Raw genomic sequence first — 17,847 nt, forward strand, 5'->3', positions numbered from 1 at the left:
GTGGGGCTCGATCCCATAACGCCGGGATCATGCCCTGAGTCGAAGGCAGATGCTTAACCGCTGTGCCACCCAGGCGCCCCAATTGATGTGCTATTTCACCTGTATTACAAAGCTGGTACACGGGTACAACAAACCATTGCTAAGATACTAAGGTATTTCCAAATCACTTGGCACAGTGCTGCTGCTCTAGCCCCCAGGACGCCCAGTCCAGAATCCCCCAGACCGCTATCACAGCAGGGTCTCCTGATTATCTTTCCAGTGCTGTGTCTTGTGTCATTTCTGGGTGTTAAATATTTACATATCCCCCCTGTGCACTTGTGCATATGTAATAACAAAGCAGGAAAAGAATCTTTTATCTGAGAGAGGGAATTCAGTGCACTGATGCTCAGATAGAATAATAGGGCCATGGCGGCCATTGCACTACTGGGTGTTTACCCCAGAGATACAGACGTAGTGGAGAGAAGGGCCATATGCACCCCAATGTTCATAGCAGCAATGTCCACAATAGCTAAATCATGGAAGGAGCCAAGATGCCCTTCAACAGATGACTGGATTAAGAAGTTGTGGTCCATATATACAATGGAATATTACTCAGCTGTCAGAAAGAACGAATTCTCAACATTTGCTGCAACATGGACGGGACTGGAGGAGATAATGCTAAGTGAAATAAGTCAAGCAGAGAAAGACAACTATCATATGATTTCTCTCATCTATGGAACATAAGAACTAGGATGATCGGTAGGGGAAGAAAGAGATAAAGAAAGGGGGGGTAATCAGAAGGGGGAATGAAACATGAGAGACTATGGACTATGAGAAACAAACTGAGGGCCTCAGAGGGGAGGGCGGTGGGGGAATGGGATAGGCCGGTGGTGGGTAGTAGGGAGGGCACGTATTGCATGGTGCACTGGGTGTTATACGCAACTAATGAATCATCGAACTTTACATTGGAAACTGGGGATGTATTGTATGGTGACTAACATAATATAATAAAAAATCATTAAAAAAACAAAGAATAATAGGGCCATGGAAGAGATATTCCCCAGGGTCCCGAGTAATAACCAGAACATCAGATCAAAAGGCATCAGACGATGAAGTGGAGAACATTCTGTGAAGTTTATTTGCCTGATAGTTTAAATACACAGTCATTTTTTCATCTGTTTTTGGCTCTAGTAGGGTAGCTTTCTCTTTCTTCACATGAATTTAACCACAAGTCCCCTAAATCTTGGTGAATTTGGAAGAAGCATATTAATCCAAATCTTCAATCTTCACCAACGCAGCTGTCTTCTCACAAATCCAAGAAATTTCAGCACTGCAGCGGGAAATATAAATATTTCCTTTTTGAAAATAGGCACATCCTTTGGATCCATTGATCTGGGCATACTCTTTAGCGCTGAATCTGAAAATTAATCCACTTAAAATTAATTACAAATTTCATATTTGAAATTTAATCTCAATTCAGTGTTCTCAGTTAACAAAGGCTATCTATCTGAACTTTGAGAGACTTCTGTTTCCATGACATATCAAAGTTCTTAAAGCTGGCAAATCTGAGTGTTTCATTTCAAGTTAGTCATAATCCTGGGTAGAATTATTTAAGAAGGATACTTAAATTCTGGCTGAGAATTTGTATGCTCTCCATTATCACAATAGAAACTCCCCAGTGCAGATTATATTAGAAGCACTAGAATTTCTTTATTTGGAACTTTATGAAGACAAACAGACAAATAAAATCATATTCTGGCTAAAAAGTTATTACATTTCATTACGTACAAATATCATTTTGTGTTTTATATATGTATACACACATATGTGGAAGGTGAACAGAGAATAAGATAGGGGCTAGAGAGAAAATGAACGATTATATAGATGTGGTTCTGATATCGGTCTCTAGTTCCTCTGCTAAGGAATTGGTGATAACTCTTCAATAATATCATTACAGGGGTGCCTGGGTGGCTTTAGTCTGTTAAGCCACCAACTCCTGATTTCAGCTCAGGTCATGATCTCAGGGTGGTGGGATCAAGCCCTGCCTCTGGCTCGGGCTCAGCTGGAAGTCTGCTTGAGGTTCTCTCTCTTCTGTCCCTCTGCCCCTTTCCATGCTTGCCATGCGCTTTCTCTCTCTCAAATAAATAAATCTTTTTTTAAAAATGTCATTACAAAATTATGCTCGTCAGATCTAAATCCCCGTGTGCCTTTTTACTCAAATGGTCTGCAATGCACTGCAGTATTCTTTTCTTGCTTCAGAGCTGGGCTTACTAAATCTTCCCCTTGGCGTATGCACTTGCCGAGAGCAGCCTTACTCAGTAGGGAGGGTGATTCCAAACTCAGTTCCACCACCCCGAGTGTGACAGCCACAGCCTCAGGGCATCAGTGTCCACAGACTCCGAACCTTGCCATGGGGAGCCACCTCCTCTGTATTTTCGCTAGGAGTGAGTGAAGGTGCCCAGGATGATGACAACTCCTTTGGGAGAGGGGACCCATCTTCTTAAAGTCCAAAGTGGAAACAGCAGCACTTACAGGGTGTCCTGGTCCTGTTCTGTAAACCCTCAGCGTAGCGGCAATACCTCAGATTAGTTTGTAATCATCTCATGCCCAGTATGGCTCCATTGAGAAGAAGTGACTGTCATTTTTGTTTGGATGTTTATTACTTTGCACGTGCTTGTCGCCATGATTATTTTGGTGAAACCAGACTCACTGATTTAATATGACCAGTAGTGGACATTAGAAAGCGGGAAATTGGTGTGAGTAGAAAAAACCATGACAGCATTGTGGGAAATGGGTGAAGATAAAGTATATCTAGGGAGAAAAGTATAGACGTGTCCTTGTTTGTTATTCACGGAATTGGGGGAGTCATAGCTGAAGCCCAGTATCCTTGATGGAAATGAGTGATGATAACTCAGCTTCAGGAAAATTTGACAACGTGCATTAAGGACTAAGACAGGAGGGAGCTGAATAGATGAATAACTTGATGGGAAGGGAGGTGGAGAAAAGCCTACCACACCCAGAAAGGAGCCAATATATTATATTAAAAATACAAATACAACTGTGTCATTTTAATATAATTGTGATGAGCCATGTTCCTCAAAATATTGGGTTTGTAGTTGCTAAGAAAATTGTACAAGACTGTGTTTCTTTCCATATTTTTAAGATAACACCTGTTTTTCATAACTTTAAATAGTTGCAAAAACTGTAATTTTCAAAGTATCATATATCCTGTATATACTTTAAATATTCTTCAAAATCTTGAAGTGGCAGATTTAGCTCATTTTAAGTCATGGAAAACATTTGCCATATAATCTAATTGGTAAATCCCCATCACAAAACTCTAATTGTTAAGCTAATCTATCAATTCACACTTACTTGCTGCTAGAAAATGGCTGACAATTATTGAATTTAAATAAATGTGTTAATGTATGTTCTTCTGATAAACACCACCCTCGGGACTGTCAGTGTGGGAGAGCCAGGGGAGTTGAGAGATCGCGCTCATGGTCACAGAAGCCCTCAGTCCTGATCTTACCCTTCAGGAGGCAGTGACTTTGGGCAGGTTATTTAATTTCTCTATGACAATTGTTTCATCCATAAAATAGAAATATAACAGCGCTTTTATCACAGAGCTAATATTTATATACCGCTTCAAACAAAATTAAGTGTAAGTATTATTTGTTTGTTAAATTAAAAAAAATAAATTTAAACTAATAGATAAGCTTCAGTTTCTTGCCATGAGTTTGTCACATACACGAAATTAAGTACTCTTGCTTTCATTATTTCTTACTGAAGCTCTCTTTTCTTTGTATGTTGTACTCTTTTTTTGTATCTAGATTTATAATTCTTATGATTAGCGATGCTTTTCTTAGTATTCCATTTTTTAGTATTCTTAGCTTACTGCCCGCCCCCCTCCACCACGCCCAACAGTTAGAGACTTACAAGGATGGAGAGGGACCAGAACCATCCTCCCAGAGCCAGCTCCTTCCAGATGGGTCCCATGATAAGCCCAACCAGAAGAAAGAGAATGTGGGTAATGGCTGTGACTTCAGAAAATCCTGAGAGGGAGAACGGGAACAACGTCATGTGTGAACCACGTTCTGGAGTGCAGAAGTAAGATGTTAATTCCCATTCAAAATGCAGTGAATTCCTACTATGTAAGTCACACATTCCACTTGTTTTACTTTCTATGACAAGAATAATTTCTCTAAACAGGGAAGGAGAGTCAACCAGACCTTTTCCTCCAAGCTATCTATCTTCACCAAGGTGGAGTTCCTGTCCATGCAGTTTTTCCTACTGTTAGTCCAGGTCTTCTCCTCATCGGTTGCAAAATAATAGCAGCTGTTTTGGTACCATTGCCACATCTTAGGACAAGGATTACATCTGTGGTCTGAAAAAGAAATTACACCCATTAGTACAAATTAAATAATGCTGGAGTGACTGGGGAAGGTTTTAGAAACTAAATAATTGAACTTGACGAGCGGGTCTGAGACCCAGCGTTCTGGAACCCTACCGCTTTAAGAGCCTGTGAAAACGAAGTCACTCCCAATTATGGGCTGGAGCAACAGTGATTGAAATTCTCACTTCAGGGCCCAGTCTCCTGGCCTCAGAATTACAAGCTATACTGTTAGCTTCTTAAAACATCAGGATCACCCAAAAATAGTTCACAAAAGGAGAAGCTGAAGTATCCGGGTTGGTATCGTTTCAAGAAGCTTCCCAAATTCACCTCTGTGTTTTCAAAAATATTAAAAAGATTGATATCTTTCCTTGCCTTCTATAAATTTAGTGTGATATCATTAGAAGTCATTGGAGAACACAACTTTCTCACGCAATGAGGTGGTGCACGTGATCAATGCAAATTGGGGCAAAGGATTGGACCTGACTGGCCAGTAGGCCCCAATTACCTGAAGTGTGAATGATTAGCTCCTGGCAGAGTTTGATGGCCATTTGTCCCTGCCTCTTCAATAGACTGGCGATCTGTGATTTGAGAAACTCCTCCTCGGTGGGAAAGTTTCTGTAGATGCTCAGCTGCTCAGATAAATTATCCTGCTGGTGGTGGATGATTTTTTGAAGTTGACTTAATTTCTCTGAATCTGAGTTAATTTCATTAGATGTCTGCAAAACTCCAAGACATAACAGGAGACAAGTTCATATAACCTCCCATTCTCATCCTAGCCATAGATAATTCTTAACACAGAAATATTTCTCAAGTTGTTTAATATTTATCGGTAGCTCCCAATAATTGAGGTATCATGGAAGAAACACACCAGATGCCTTTTTATTACAAATTGCTTGGAGATCATCCTCATAATTTTATGGAGATTTTAAATATGATTATTCTTGTATTAAAATAATGAATTAATAATTATATATCTTTGACATTTAATCTAAGGCAGTGCTGGGCGTTTTGCCATTCATTTACTGGAAATACTTTTTTCTATTTGAAGTTGGTTCATGGAATTGTTGTTTTAATAGGAACATAATCCTTTAAGGCATCTCTCATCTTCATTTTTAAAATATACATCATTGTAGAAGATCAACTGCTAATCTTCATAATGATTGGCTATTGAACATCTGTTACTGTTGCTAGAACATCATATTTCTTTCTAAAAGAACAAGCTACAGGATGCCTGGGTGGCTCAGTCAGTTAAGCGTCTGCCTTCAGCTCAGGTCATGATCCCAGGGTCCTGGGATCGAGTCCCCGCATCAGGCTCCCTGCTCAGCGGGAAGTCTGCTTCTCCCTCTCTCCCTCCCCCCACTTGTGCTCTTTCTCTGACAAATAAATAAATAAATAAAATCTTTAAAATAAAATAAAACAGCAAGCTACATCATTAGGCCCTATTTATATGTCCAAATCGGTAGGTCTAAATTCTAATTATCGAAGAAATCTTACATATGTAAAAATAAATGAAAGTAGCATGGAAGATGCTAGTATCATTCAGAAAATAAACTTTGATGACTGGTAGTCTCCTGAAAGGGAATACTACACCAACTCACTACTCTGCCCATCATATCCTTAACAATATCCTACAGAGTACAGATTCTCAGGATATTCTGCCACTTATTATAAGCTCAGGACTCCCTATCCTGATGGCTCAATGATGGGTCAGAACCAAGGGAATAGTCTTTTTTTGGCTATTGTGTTTGGGAGTGGAGCTTCCATTGTTACGTGGAGGTTCAACTTTCTGTTTAGAGAGTAAGGTATCTCAAGCAACTATTCCTCCGTATTTGTATCTCCTTTTCCTTTATAGCAGGCAAACTATTTCTAGACTAGAACAGTCTTGAGTGAGTAGGTTAAGCCAGTCTCGTACTAAGTCTTCAGGGTGAATGAAACAGCATGTTCTTCCTTCCCTTGGCTCCCTATTTCTTACCATTGGGATAATAAGTGGATATGTTTCTATGCAGAAAAGAACCTCCTTCTTCCAACCAATGAAGAGAAATATAAAAGTTATCTTCATAATCCAGTCTAGCTTATCAAGAGAAAACAATGGATTTAGGGCAAGATCCTCATCATAATTCCGTCCCCTGCTTATCTTAGAGACTTGGAGAATGAAGGATCTATGATCACTTAATATAATCAAACCGGAATTTACATAGTTTACACATGTGTTTCCTAATTACTTTTCTTGGGTTTGATGAAAATATACTTACACATAATCCCCAAGGTCACCAGCCCAATCAACAGCATCAGACAAAGAGTTAACAGACTCAGGGCAGCCTGACGCCAGGTGGGGGAAGATGCTGGATACCCTGAAGAAAGCCAACAGAGGAATTGTGGCTACGAATGAGTTGTTTATTTCTCCCTTACCTCTTCAATGTTCCATCTGGAAAATACCTAAAATGATGGGTGGTAGGGGCTCACCATCAGTTCTCCTCCACTTCTCTTCCCCACCATTCTCCTTTCCCTTAAGAGTGTCTCCTAATTTTCAGGTTTTTGTTTTACATCATCACACACCCTTCTTCTTTAAGTTTACTAAATACATGTATGAGATGTGGAAACTGATTTTCTGGATGATCCTGACAGTAGGAGAGACCTCAAGTTTCTGAGATTACAAACAGCCACAAGGCAAGTGTTATTGTGGATTTTATTTTTATCTATTATCCAGTCTATTTATCATCTCATAGATAACAAATGAGTATGGAATGAAAGACAAAATGAATGTGCAGTCTAACCTACAATATTTCTTAACTCAGAATCTCACGGCATCTAGCCCCGTATTTCAGACAGATGGATTGCAAATTTCCAGGTGTGCTAGCACATACATCACACCCACAACTCCTTTTCTCTCAAGGATTACGGCTATAATTGAAACAAACAAATAAAAATGCATAACAGCTGTTACTAGTCTCAAAACAAGCCTATTCCAATTCTCTTGGTATATCACCCCAAACCACCACACATGTGCATACGTACGCACACACTTAAAGTAAAAATAAATCTAAGAGAAGAAGAAAGTACTTCCCATATTTTAGATGATTTGGGGAAACAGCCTGAACTGTCAACAGATTCTTGAAAATAAGGGATATAGTCTGATATACTAAACTGGATTCCTGACCACAGAGATTAATATTTCTTCCAACAGGGGATAAGGGAATGAGCTAAAGACTAGCCCTGAGTTTGGGCTTTTACCAGTTGTAGGAACTTGGTTAAATCATTTAATTTTTTTTTCAGACTCAGTTTTGCTAATGTTATTCCATTTACTTCACAATTATATTTTGATAGAAATATGATATAATGCACATAAAATACTAGATGGATATTGTTATTATTGATTCAACACTACTAATTATACTAGAAATTTCCACTCCCTAAAAAAAAATGTTAACCTACTTACAAAACAGAAACTATCTCTTGTCTATTTCTGACTCTCCTGTCCTCCTATTTCTCTCTTCAGTTATTTATACCTTTGAAAAGAAAAATTTCCTCTGCTTTCTCTATTTTAGTGACCTCCAATCTGGTCACTAAAAGAATATTTGCCTGGCATCTCTCACAAAGTATAAATACCAAGGATTTCATTTGTAAAAAGAATTCTAGTAGCCCCCAAACTCAATTTCCGTCACGTCCAATGTTTCACTATAACACAGAGCTTCGAGATGCCTCGTGATACCACACAATTTAAAGAGGTCTTGGAAGCCACATGTTTTCTGGCCAAAATTGGGGACACTCATTCTACGAGTGTATTCCACAGCTCTTCTCCATTTTAAAGATTCCACACCACACCTCTCTTTAGCATCGAACCAAAGCATTTATCACCTGCGCATTCCCCAAGGTCACGTCGTGCTGTCTGAACTCCTACCTCTTTTCCTTAGGTCATTTCTTTCGCGGTTATTTCTCTCTCCAACAGAATCCTGAAACATGAGTGTCGCGTAAGTCGCTTCTTCAGACATTGTAGAAGAAAACACTACTATAAATTATGTAATTAATGTTTCAATATCTTCAGGCCCAGGAACAGGATGTTCTTCTCAAGGCTGGGAATTTTTATAAACACACTCAACTGACCCAAGACACACCCCACTGCCCCTCTGTAAAGATAGTATGACAATCAGGGTTTTTTTTTTGCAGAGAAAGTGAGAGAAGTCAAATATTCTCTTTAGAAATCAGAATATCATAGATCTCAATGTGTCTGCTCTTCCGACATTGTTTCTTGTGAAGCAAAAGGGGTCCTTGGAAGCAGAGAGGGAACGGTGGTTTCATGGGGAGTCCCCATGATCTTCAGGGTAGAGGCTGTTCTGAATTATTCAATAAAGGGTCCGGTTGTCATTTTTACGTGTGTCAAAGGCCAGCTAATCCTGTATGAAGACATTGGATCTGGTTTATACTCACTCATATCAGAGAGATACGCATACAACAGAAAGAAACTGTGTAAAGACCACCCACACCTGGCCGCTGTTTTAAGAAATACAAGCGTGTGTGTGTGAGACAGACAGAGACAGAGAGAGGCAGGGAGGGAGGGAGAGAGACTGTGTTGGTAATGGGGCATAGAGAAGAAATTGATACCTGTTAAAACTGGGCATGAATGGGAGCTCCCTCTGGCAGGGTTAAATCCCTAAAAGAATAATTGCCCTGCAAATAACAACTAGCACGTGGTATGGTGCATTTGCTTTTTTTTTTTTTTTTTTAATTTGTTTGTTGAGTTGGTGTTTAACCTGAGGGCAGCCAACAGTCATTGTTATGCAGCTAAAATTCCTATAGAAAACATGCAATCTTTCAGGTTCTAAAAATCGGAAGATGGAGTTTGGGGCAACCGCAAGAACAAACAGTGCTGGATATTCACATGGACCCCTGGATGTGGGGAATCCCTAGAGCATCCTTAAGCCTTGAAGCCTCTTTGAGCTAGAGGTTATATACATTTCATTTTTAAAATAATCTTATGGGGCGGGGGCGCCTGGGTGGCTCAGTGTTAAGCATCGGCCTTTGCTCAGGTCAGGATCCTGGAGTCCTGCTTGGTGGTGGTGGGGGGGGGGGGTTGGTCCCTGCTCAGCAGGGAGTCTGCTTCTCCCTCTGACCCTCATCCTGCTTGTGCACTCTCTTTCTCAAACAAATAAATAAATAAAAATCTTTTTTAAAAAAAGTCTTATAGGGGCACCTGGGTGGCTCAGTCCATTAAGCATCGGACACTCGGTTTCAGCTCAGGTCATGATCTCAATGTCCTGGGATTGAGCCCCTTGGCGAGCTCCCTGCCTAGCGGGGAGTCTTCTTGTCCTTCTCCCTCTGCTCCTCCCCATGCTCTCACGCGTGCTCTCTCTCTCTAAAATGAATAAATCTTACAAAAATTTTCAAAATATAAAATATTTTTATTTTATAAAATATTATAAAATAATCAATCTCTATTTTCCCTTTCTTGGACCAAAAAAATGCCCTGAAAAGGTGTTTCCAATGAAACTGAAGCAAACTTGCTGCAGAAGGATTTAACTGTGATACTTTGTTTCAACAACATCAGTGTCACATGAGCAGTAAAAAGCAGACAATTTACATAGAAAGCATTCTGGCTATTATTTGGAAGAACACAAGGGAAAAACAGCACATCACACATGTGGTTGGTCATTTAGTCAGTTGGTGTCAGACTCTCCAAGGACTCATTTACTTCTAATCCCAGCATCACTTCTTGTAAAATTTACTAATTTCTATAAGAAAATTCATTGCTGTTGAGAACCCGTGAAAGGCAGAGTAACAGTCCCCCAATGGTGTGCATGGTCTAATCCCCAGGACCTCTCCATCTGGTAGTTTACATGGCAAAAGGGATTGCAGATGGGAAGAAGGTGGTGGACCTTGAGATGAAGAAATTATCCTGCATTATCTGGCGGACCCAATTTAATCATGAGTCCTTAAATGTGGAGAAACTTTCCTAGATTTGGTCAGAGAGACAGAACATTGCTGGCTGAAGGTGAAAGAAGAGGGCCTGGAACCAAAGAATGTGTGCTGGAAGCCGCAAAGGCAGGGATGGGCGCTCCCACAGAGCACTCAGAAAGGAACACCCCCCCCCCCACCCACAGCCTTGGTTTATCCCTGTGATTTACTTCTCACCCACAGAACTCTGGGACCATAAATGTGTGTGGTTTAAGCTGCTATATTTGTGGGATTTGCTAAAGGAGCAATAGAAAACTAACACAGAACTCAAAAAAATATTTGGGGACCATATGTGAGCAAGAGAACTAAGGAATCTTTTCTAAAGTTTCCTTTAGGGTAAGAAGGAGATTGCATAACTACCCTGGGGGAAGATTTGGTGTAGGTTTTTGTTTTCAGACAGCAAAATGACTGATCTGAAACCACCCAAACTCCACCTCTGGGTAAAGATTATTTTAGTCAAAGTTCCCCAGAATAAATTGCACCTGTCTCAGAGGTGTGAATGAATATCCAATAGGTTGCAGAAAGACAATGTAAAAATAATAGTTCTTCAATAATATTTATGTACGATTGCTAAACACATAAATGTACATGTATTTCTCGTTCCTTTTTTTTTTTTCAAACTGAGGCATGTTCAATCAAAAAAAAAGAAAAATGTTTGGAGGCTCTGAGTCATAATCAGTTAAACTCCCTGCCAAAGATGTGGAAGTAATTAATAAATCTATGTTCATGTTTACTATTCTACATAACTTAGGTAAAGGCAGAGACCATCAATATGAGGAAAAGTTAAATTGAATAAGTGATTACGAAAATGAGAACTCAGGACGTTTTTCTGTCTCGTCGCTCACTTTCACCAAATTTTGCAAGGACTGAGTTTTCATTTTCATTGCCCTGATTCTTTCACACCTTCAAGTTCCCTAAGAAAGCCTTTAACCTCTTACAATCTTGTACAAAAGCATACTTGGGCAAAACCGTGATGAGGAATCTCACCTGGTTGCTAACAATTGCTATAAGAAAAAGGACTGGTCATACTTTCTACACACTTTCTGTTGTTATGATTCTTTTTTTTTTTAAAGATTTTATTTTTATTTATGTGACAGAGAGACAGCCAGAGAGAGAGGGAACACAAGCAGGGGGAGTGGGAGAGGAGAGGAAGAAGCAGGCTCCCAGCGGAGGAGCCCGATGTGGGACTCGATTCCGGAACACTGGGATCACGCCCTGAGCCGAAGGCAGACACTTAACGACTGCGCTACCCAGGCGCCCCTGTTGTTATGATTCTGAAAGTGTTTTTATCTATTACTAGCTTATAATTTTATCAATTTAGAAATCGCTGCTTATACTGTCTCCCTTAAAAATTCCCAGCATCTCCATAGCTCATTTTACCAGATTACACTATGAAATATCACACCATGTTGTAGTCGTCTACCAAATTCTAGCACATTTCTCCTAAGTCACTGTTAATCTCCACATTAACGCATCCAATGGCTCTTTCTCCAGATTCATTTTACTCAGCCTATAAGCAGCATGTAATATAATTGATTATTTCCTTTAACTTAAAATTCTTCTCCAAAATACTCTATTCTACAGGACACCGTTATCTTGTTTTTCTTTCTACTTCACTACCTAATCCTCCTTCAGATTTGCTGGTTCCTCTCTATCTGACTTCAAAATGCTGTTGTGGCCCTGAGTTGAGTTCCTGGACCTCGCCCTGTTCGTGCCCATCCCTGGATGAGCTCTTCCAGATCTATGGCTTGGAGGGATGGCCCTGCACAGGTGATCTCCAAACGTCTATCTTCATGCCCAGGATTTGATCACCAGGTCCAGATATCTGACCGGAGACTTGGCATATTTATTTACATGTGCTATAGGATTTTTTAATGTAACACATCAAAATAAATAAATAAATAAACAAACAACTCTTTCCCTGTGGTTTCACTCTATGCTTCTTCATTCCAGTAAATGAAAACTTACACAGTTCCTAAACCCAAAACTCAAATCAGCTTTGACTTTTCATACTGGTCTCGCATGAATTAAATCCACCAGAAAATACGGTTCATTGTGGAAAATAAGGGAATGCAGGTATTAAATATGGAGGTTTCATTGGTCTGGGATACATTAAAAGAAATACTGGGTTTACACAATAAGAAGTTATCCTCTCTCTCCGCTCTTCCATGATTGTTCCATTCCCACATAGTATATGCCTATTTCAGAGAACACTTTTAAAGAGGGGTCTCTATTGGATAGTACCTAGCGACTGGGCAGAATGGAAATTAATTCAAAACTATTTACAGAAAGGAACGGACGAGATGAAGATTAGATCCAGAGGGATCGAAGACCTAAAGATAAAAGCAGGAAAAAAAATGAACACAAGGTGGAGCTAGAGGATAAATACAGGATAGAATTTATTTTGGGTATTTCTTGTTTTTTGGGGTTTTTTTCAGAATTTATTTTGAAATGTATATTCATCCAATCAGGATAATCAAATACCCTGATTAAAATAAAGGGCTATGCAGTTAGATTGATTACCTTAAAGCTCAGATCAACATTTACTTGTCCAGAGAAATGAACACAACCAGGGCCTGCCCAGAGCTTCGCCAGTAAAGCTCTATTATTCAATTTTTTTCATAGTCCTTATCATGATCTGAAATTATTTTGCTTTTTTCTTTCTTTGCTTCTTTGCTCTCTATGTTCACCGCCCTCCACTAAAACATAAGCTCAACAAGAGCACAACTTGATATGTTTGGTTCACCATGTTATCCCAGAAAATAGAATAGTGCTTGAGACACATACAGCGATCAAAAAATGTTTGCTCAGGGGCGCCTGGGTAGCACAGTCGTTAAAGCGTCTGCCTTCGGCTCAGGGCGTGATCCTGGCATTATGGGATCGAGTCCCACATCGGGCTCCTCCGCTGTGGGCCTGCTTCTTTCTCTCCCACTCCCCCTGCTTGTGTTCCCTCTCTCGCTGGCTGTCTCTCTGTCACATAAATAAATAAAATCTTTAAAAAAAAATGTTTGCTCAAATAATGGATTAATTAATGGTCCCTACAATGTACGTCTCATAGTGATTTTAACAGGATATTTTATATCCCAGTATATTGTGACATGAATCCTCAGTTCAAACGTGCTTGCTCACTTTGTTTTCCTTGATCACCCCACACTCATTCCTGCGTCCATAGCTTTGTTTAAATGTATGCCCTGCCTGATAAAAAAGTATTCCTTGCCTCTCTGTTCTGTAATCTTTGCCTTTCCTTCAAATCTTAACTCAAGGCTTATACATTCTGTTTGATTATATTTACCTTTACAGATATTTTGTAAGCATGTGCATGATAAAGTTCTCAGTGTGGCAGATGCTGCCTGACACATTTTCCCCTTAATTTTCTCTACTCTGTAACAAAATGCTCTGCCACAGCTGTTGTCTGATAGTCATTCAGTGTTTAGCTCATTACCATTTAATAAAACATGCCACTTTTCAGTCCACATGTTTAAACTTTCTGGAAATGAAAGAGAAAATATTAATTATGCTTTTTTCATGACAGGAAATTCTAGCTTTTTTCAAAGATAGACGGTATTTGGTATGTGTGTAGAAGGCTAGTAAGTCAGAGGTGAACCAACAATATTAACGCAGGGGACTGAGAGGGAACAGAGTAACACCGATAAATGCCCCTAAGTGTTAGCATAAAGGTAATATGTCTTAAAAAGTCTGAGACTCTTAACTGTAGGAAACAAAAGGAGGGTTTTGGTCGGGAAGTGGGTGGAGGGATGGGGTAACTGGGGGATGGGCATTAAGGAGGGCACTTGACGTAATGAGCACCGAGTGTTATATGCAACTGATGAATCACTGAATCCTAGCTCTGAAACAAACAAACAAAAACGTTTGTAAAAAAAAATATCACCAGCTACAAAATTTTCTCTTCCTTTATATATATATTTTTCAGTTTAGAGACATTATTGCAGCTTTCATAGTAGTCAACATCATTTTCCTTTGGTCTTTCTCTTTTACACATCCACTAGCCCTCAGTATATATTGAACAGTCTTATCCACAATGTTATGAATTCCACTGGTTTCTTATTGAATCCATACCTTGTCATTGTGAGTCTAGTGTCTTTTACTCATCATTCAGCTATAAACATAGATAATGGGGTCCGGACAATCCTCAAATTTGAGACTTTATAATGTAGTGGAAAGAACTTGGAAACTAGGTAGATGGTACTGCTTTTTACAAGTAGTATGATCATAGAAACATCTCCACATTCCTTAACCTTCCCTTTCTACATGTGTAATACAAGGAAGATGATGCCCTTTGTATATATATATTCATTCATTCATGAAATATCTACTGGATGGTAATTGTATGTCGGTCACTATTTTAGACCATGGAATATATTCTTTGGGGCTACATGACAAAAATACCCGTGTGTAGTGTGTGATCGGTAAGTGTAATGGGAAAAGAGTGAAACAAGAAAGAGGGACAGGAGGGACGCATGGGTGGCTCAGTTGGTTAAGCCTCGGACTCTTGATTTTGACTCAGGTCATGATCTCAGGGTCCTGAGATCAAGCCCCAGGTAGGGCTCTGTGCTCAGTGCAGAGTCTTCTGGGATTCTCTCTCCTTCTCCCTCCCCCTCTGCCCCTCTCCCTGCTCCTATGCAAGGGCTCTCTATTTCTCATAAATAAATAAATAGGGACAGGAATGTGGGCTGGCATATGGTGGGATTTGGGAAGTTGTTCTAAACAAGAACAAATAAAGATTGGAGAGCTAAAATCTAAGACTGCTCCATAAAGCCTAGTACCATGACTTTTTGCATGAATACTCACTGCTAATTTCAGCGTCTGAAATAGTTAAATTAATATGTATTTGCTTTAAAATTAAAGAGACAGCTTATGTAAAAGTGTCTCTTAATCTCTAAAATATTAAACAAAGATTTTTATTCCAAATTCAAACTCGTCAGAATATTTGCAATAAAGTACTTTTTCTGTTATACTTTACTAAGCCAAGAAAAGAGGGACAATAAAATATACAAGCATACCGATGACAGACCTTGTAGGGTGATTAAGAGATACCTGACAAAGGGGCACCTGGCTGGGTCAGCTGGTAGAGCATGTAACTCTTGATCTTGAGATTGTGAGTTTGAGCCCCACGTTGTGGGTAGAACTTTCTTTAAAAAAAAAAAAAAAGTGATATCTAGCAAAGCCTCTGGATTTTGGAAAAGGAAAAAGGAAAGTTTGTAATCTCTATCTCTTTTTCCTGCAGTTCTCTGCTTAATTTTTGCTGAGTAACTCAGCTTGTATTTATAGCGTATGTAGAGGAAGAAAACAGAATGAAGACTAACGTTATCAGGGGCTCCTTTGACCCTGAGAGACCCTGTACTCACCCAGCATATTTCCTAACACCTCCAAGCCATGCCGGCGGGGGGGGGGGGTGTTACAAATAAAAGCAAATATATTTTTATGGAACATAGATCTGCACAGCCTGAAGCTAGCTCTATCAAAGATCAAAACCTAGTGATGCATTGCAATCACTGGAAAAAAACAAAAGTCCAGAAGCTGAGCTCTAGGTAGGAAAGGAACATCATCTGAGGCTTAGGTTTCAGCTTTACCTACATCTGGTGTCTAACATTCAGTTTTAAGCTTTCACGAATCAAGTAAGTCCAGTATTTTCTTGGCGATTTGCAAGAAGAATAAATGCGGGGGGCGCCTGGGTGGCACAGTGGTTAAGCGGTTAAGTGTCTACCTTCGGCTCAGGGCGTGATCCCGGCGTTATGGGATCGAGCCCCACATCAGGCTCCTCCGCTATGAGCCTGCTTCTTCCTCTCCCACTCCCCCTGCTTGTGTTCCCTCTCTTGCTGGCTGTCTCTCTCTCTGTCAAATAAATAAATAAAATCTTTAAAAAAAAAAAAAGAAGAAATGTGATATTTTTATAACTCAACCAATTGTCCCAAACCTAGAAAATGTGGAAACCACAACAAAGCAAGCTAACTATGTTTCATACCTCCTGAAAGTTTCTGCTGACTGAACACGAAAATGTTTACAATAATTATGAAGGCTTCCGAATGTCCATGGAACTTGCACTTACATATTTGATTTAATATAATTACAATATATTTATAATATTTATATTATATTATATATAAATATATATTTATAATACATAATATATAAACATTTATAGTATATATAATTATATTATATAAACATTTATATTATATGTAATTATAATATGTTTATATATTATATATTTATATATTATATTTATATGAATATATATAACATAATTACATAATGTCTTATATCTTATATTATAATATATATTTTATAATATAATTAATAAATTTTCAGAAGTTACATATTTGGTTACTAAGAGAAAAAGGTTGATTAAAAAAGTGTCACTTGAACTAAACCCTCCACATTCTTATCTGTCACTAAGTCACAATTGTTTTTTCAGGATTTCTGTATATTTTAAGGGGAAAAAAGCTGATGTAAGACAGTGACGGAAAGAACATGGAACAGAGGACTAAAGGTGGAAGAAAAGCCTCAGGACTTGGTGTATGAATGAAGGTGGCCAGAAAGGGAGGGTTGCGGTAATTCGCAGGCTGTGCTGGGAGATGGGGGTCAGCATGCTCTGCTAGGAAGAGCGAACAGTCCACTTTGATTGAATCAAAAATTACGCAGACGGAAGCAGAGGTAGATTAATGGTAGAAAAACGATCTGAATTTACCCTGCTTATGACTGGGAACCTCAGACTATTTTACCTGAGATACAAAGCCCAGTGACAAAAATGGGTGTGGGGTTTAAGAAATTTGATTATTCGATTTTTAGTACTTTTATTAGATTTGACATTTATTAAAAGTGGGGTTTTTGAGCAATGATTGGTTTTTGGTGAAAATATTTAAATCACGCTAAGTTTGGGTTCTTTAAATCAGGCAAGGCCTTCCTCCAGGCAAGGTTTGTTTGTTTATTCTTTACTTCATTTTAAAAATTATTTGAGGTGTGTAGGGCAAGAAATTTTAAGATGAAAGGTTATTTTAAGTGAATTGACAAAGAATTCAGAGTGAAGGAGATAACGGAAAGGAAGAACAAATATGTACAAGATGTACCAAAGGGAAAATTAATAAACAAAATACCTGCCATGAGATCTTATGTAATTACTATATTGAGAAGTAAAGTCTAACACACTACTAACTAAAGAAAAAAATAAAAATAAGATTATTTATAAGATGAATGCCTAGAAGTTACTTAGAAGAAGGGAAGCTTTTCTGGCAGTGAAGGTTTAACACTAAATAAAAAAAACATATATCTGCTATAAAACTATATAAAAGCTACCCTAACGACGGAACAGATAGCACCTTCCCTAATATCCTACATCAGTACAGCGGCTAGCCTTCTCTAGCTATTCTTCTAACTCCTTTCAACGTGAGCCACAATAACAATTCGAAAACACGTTTTATAATTTAACAGTGGAATACAAATTACACTCTGATGTGAAGGGTGCTAGGACCCTGTTCCTTCCAGAAACAGTCTTCATTCAAGCA

General features: G+C 39.0%; 1 protein-coding gene across 2 annotated transcripts; it reads right to left on the minus strand.

Moving 5' to 3' along the window:
* Positions 1-1,094: 1,094 nt before the first annotated feature.
* On the minus strand, positions 1,095-8,364 carry CLEC12B (C-type lectin domain family 12 member B). Of its 2 annotated transcripts, none has more exons than XM_045781374.2 (6): positions 8,274-8,364; positions 6,628-6,726; positions 4,881-5,099; positions 4,212-4,366; positions 3,919-4,034; positions 1,095-1,309 (listed from the first exon to the last, which is right to left on the minus strand). In XM_045781374.2, exons 1-6 carry the CDS (start codon positions 8,362-8,364, stop codon positions 1,246-1,248), a joined length of 744 nt encoding a protein of 247 aa, XP_045637330.1. In that variant the 3' UTR covers positions 1,095-1,245. The 2 variants fall into 2 exon arrangements, with proteins under 2 accessions (XP_045637330.1, XP_045637329.1); XM_045781373.2 differs by having other exon boundaries at positions 1,095-1,396.
* Positions 8,365-17,847: the final 9,483 nt, after the last annotated feature.

Source organism: Ursus americanus, chromosome 25, assembly GCF_024610735.1.
Source record: "Ursus americanus isolate L20-20 chromosome 25, mUrsAme1.1.p, whole genome shotgun sequence".
NCBI classification, from domain to species: domain Eukaryota; kingdom Metazoa; phylum Chordata; class Mammalia; order Carnivora; family Ursidae; genus Ursus; species Ursus americanus.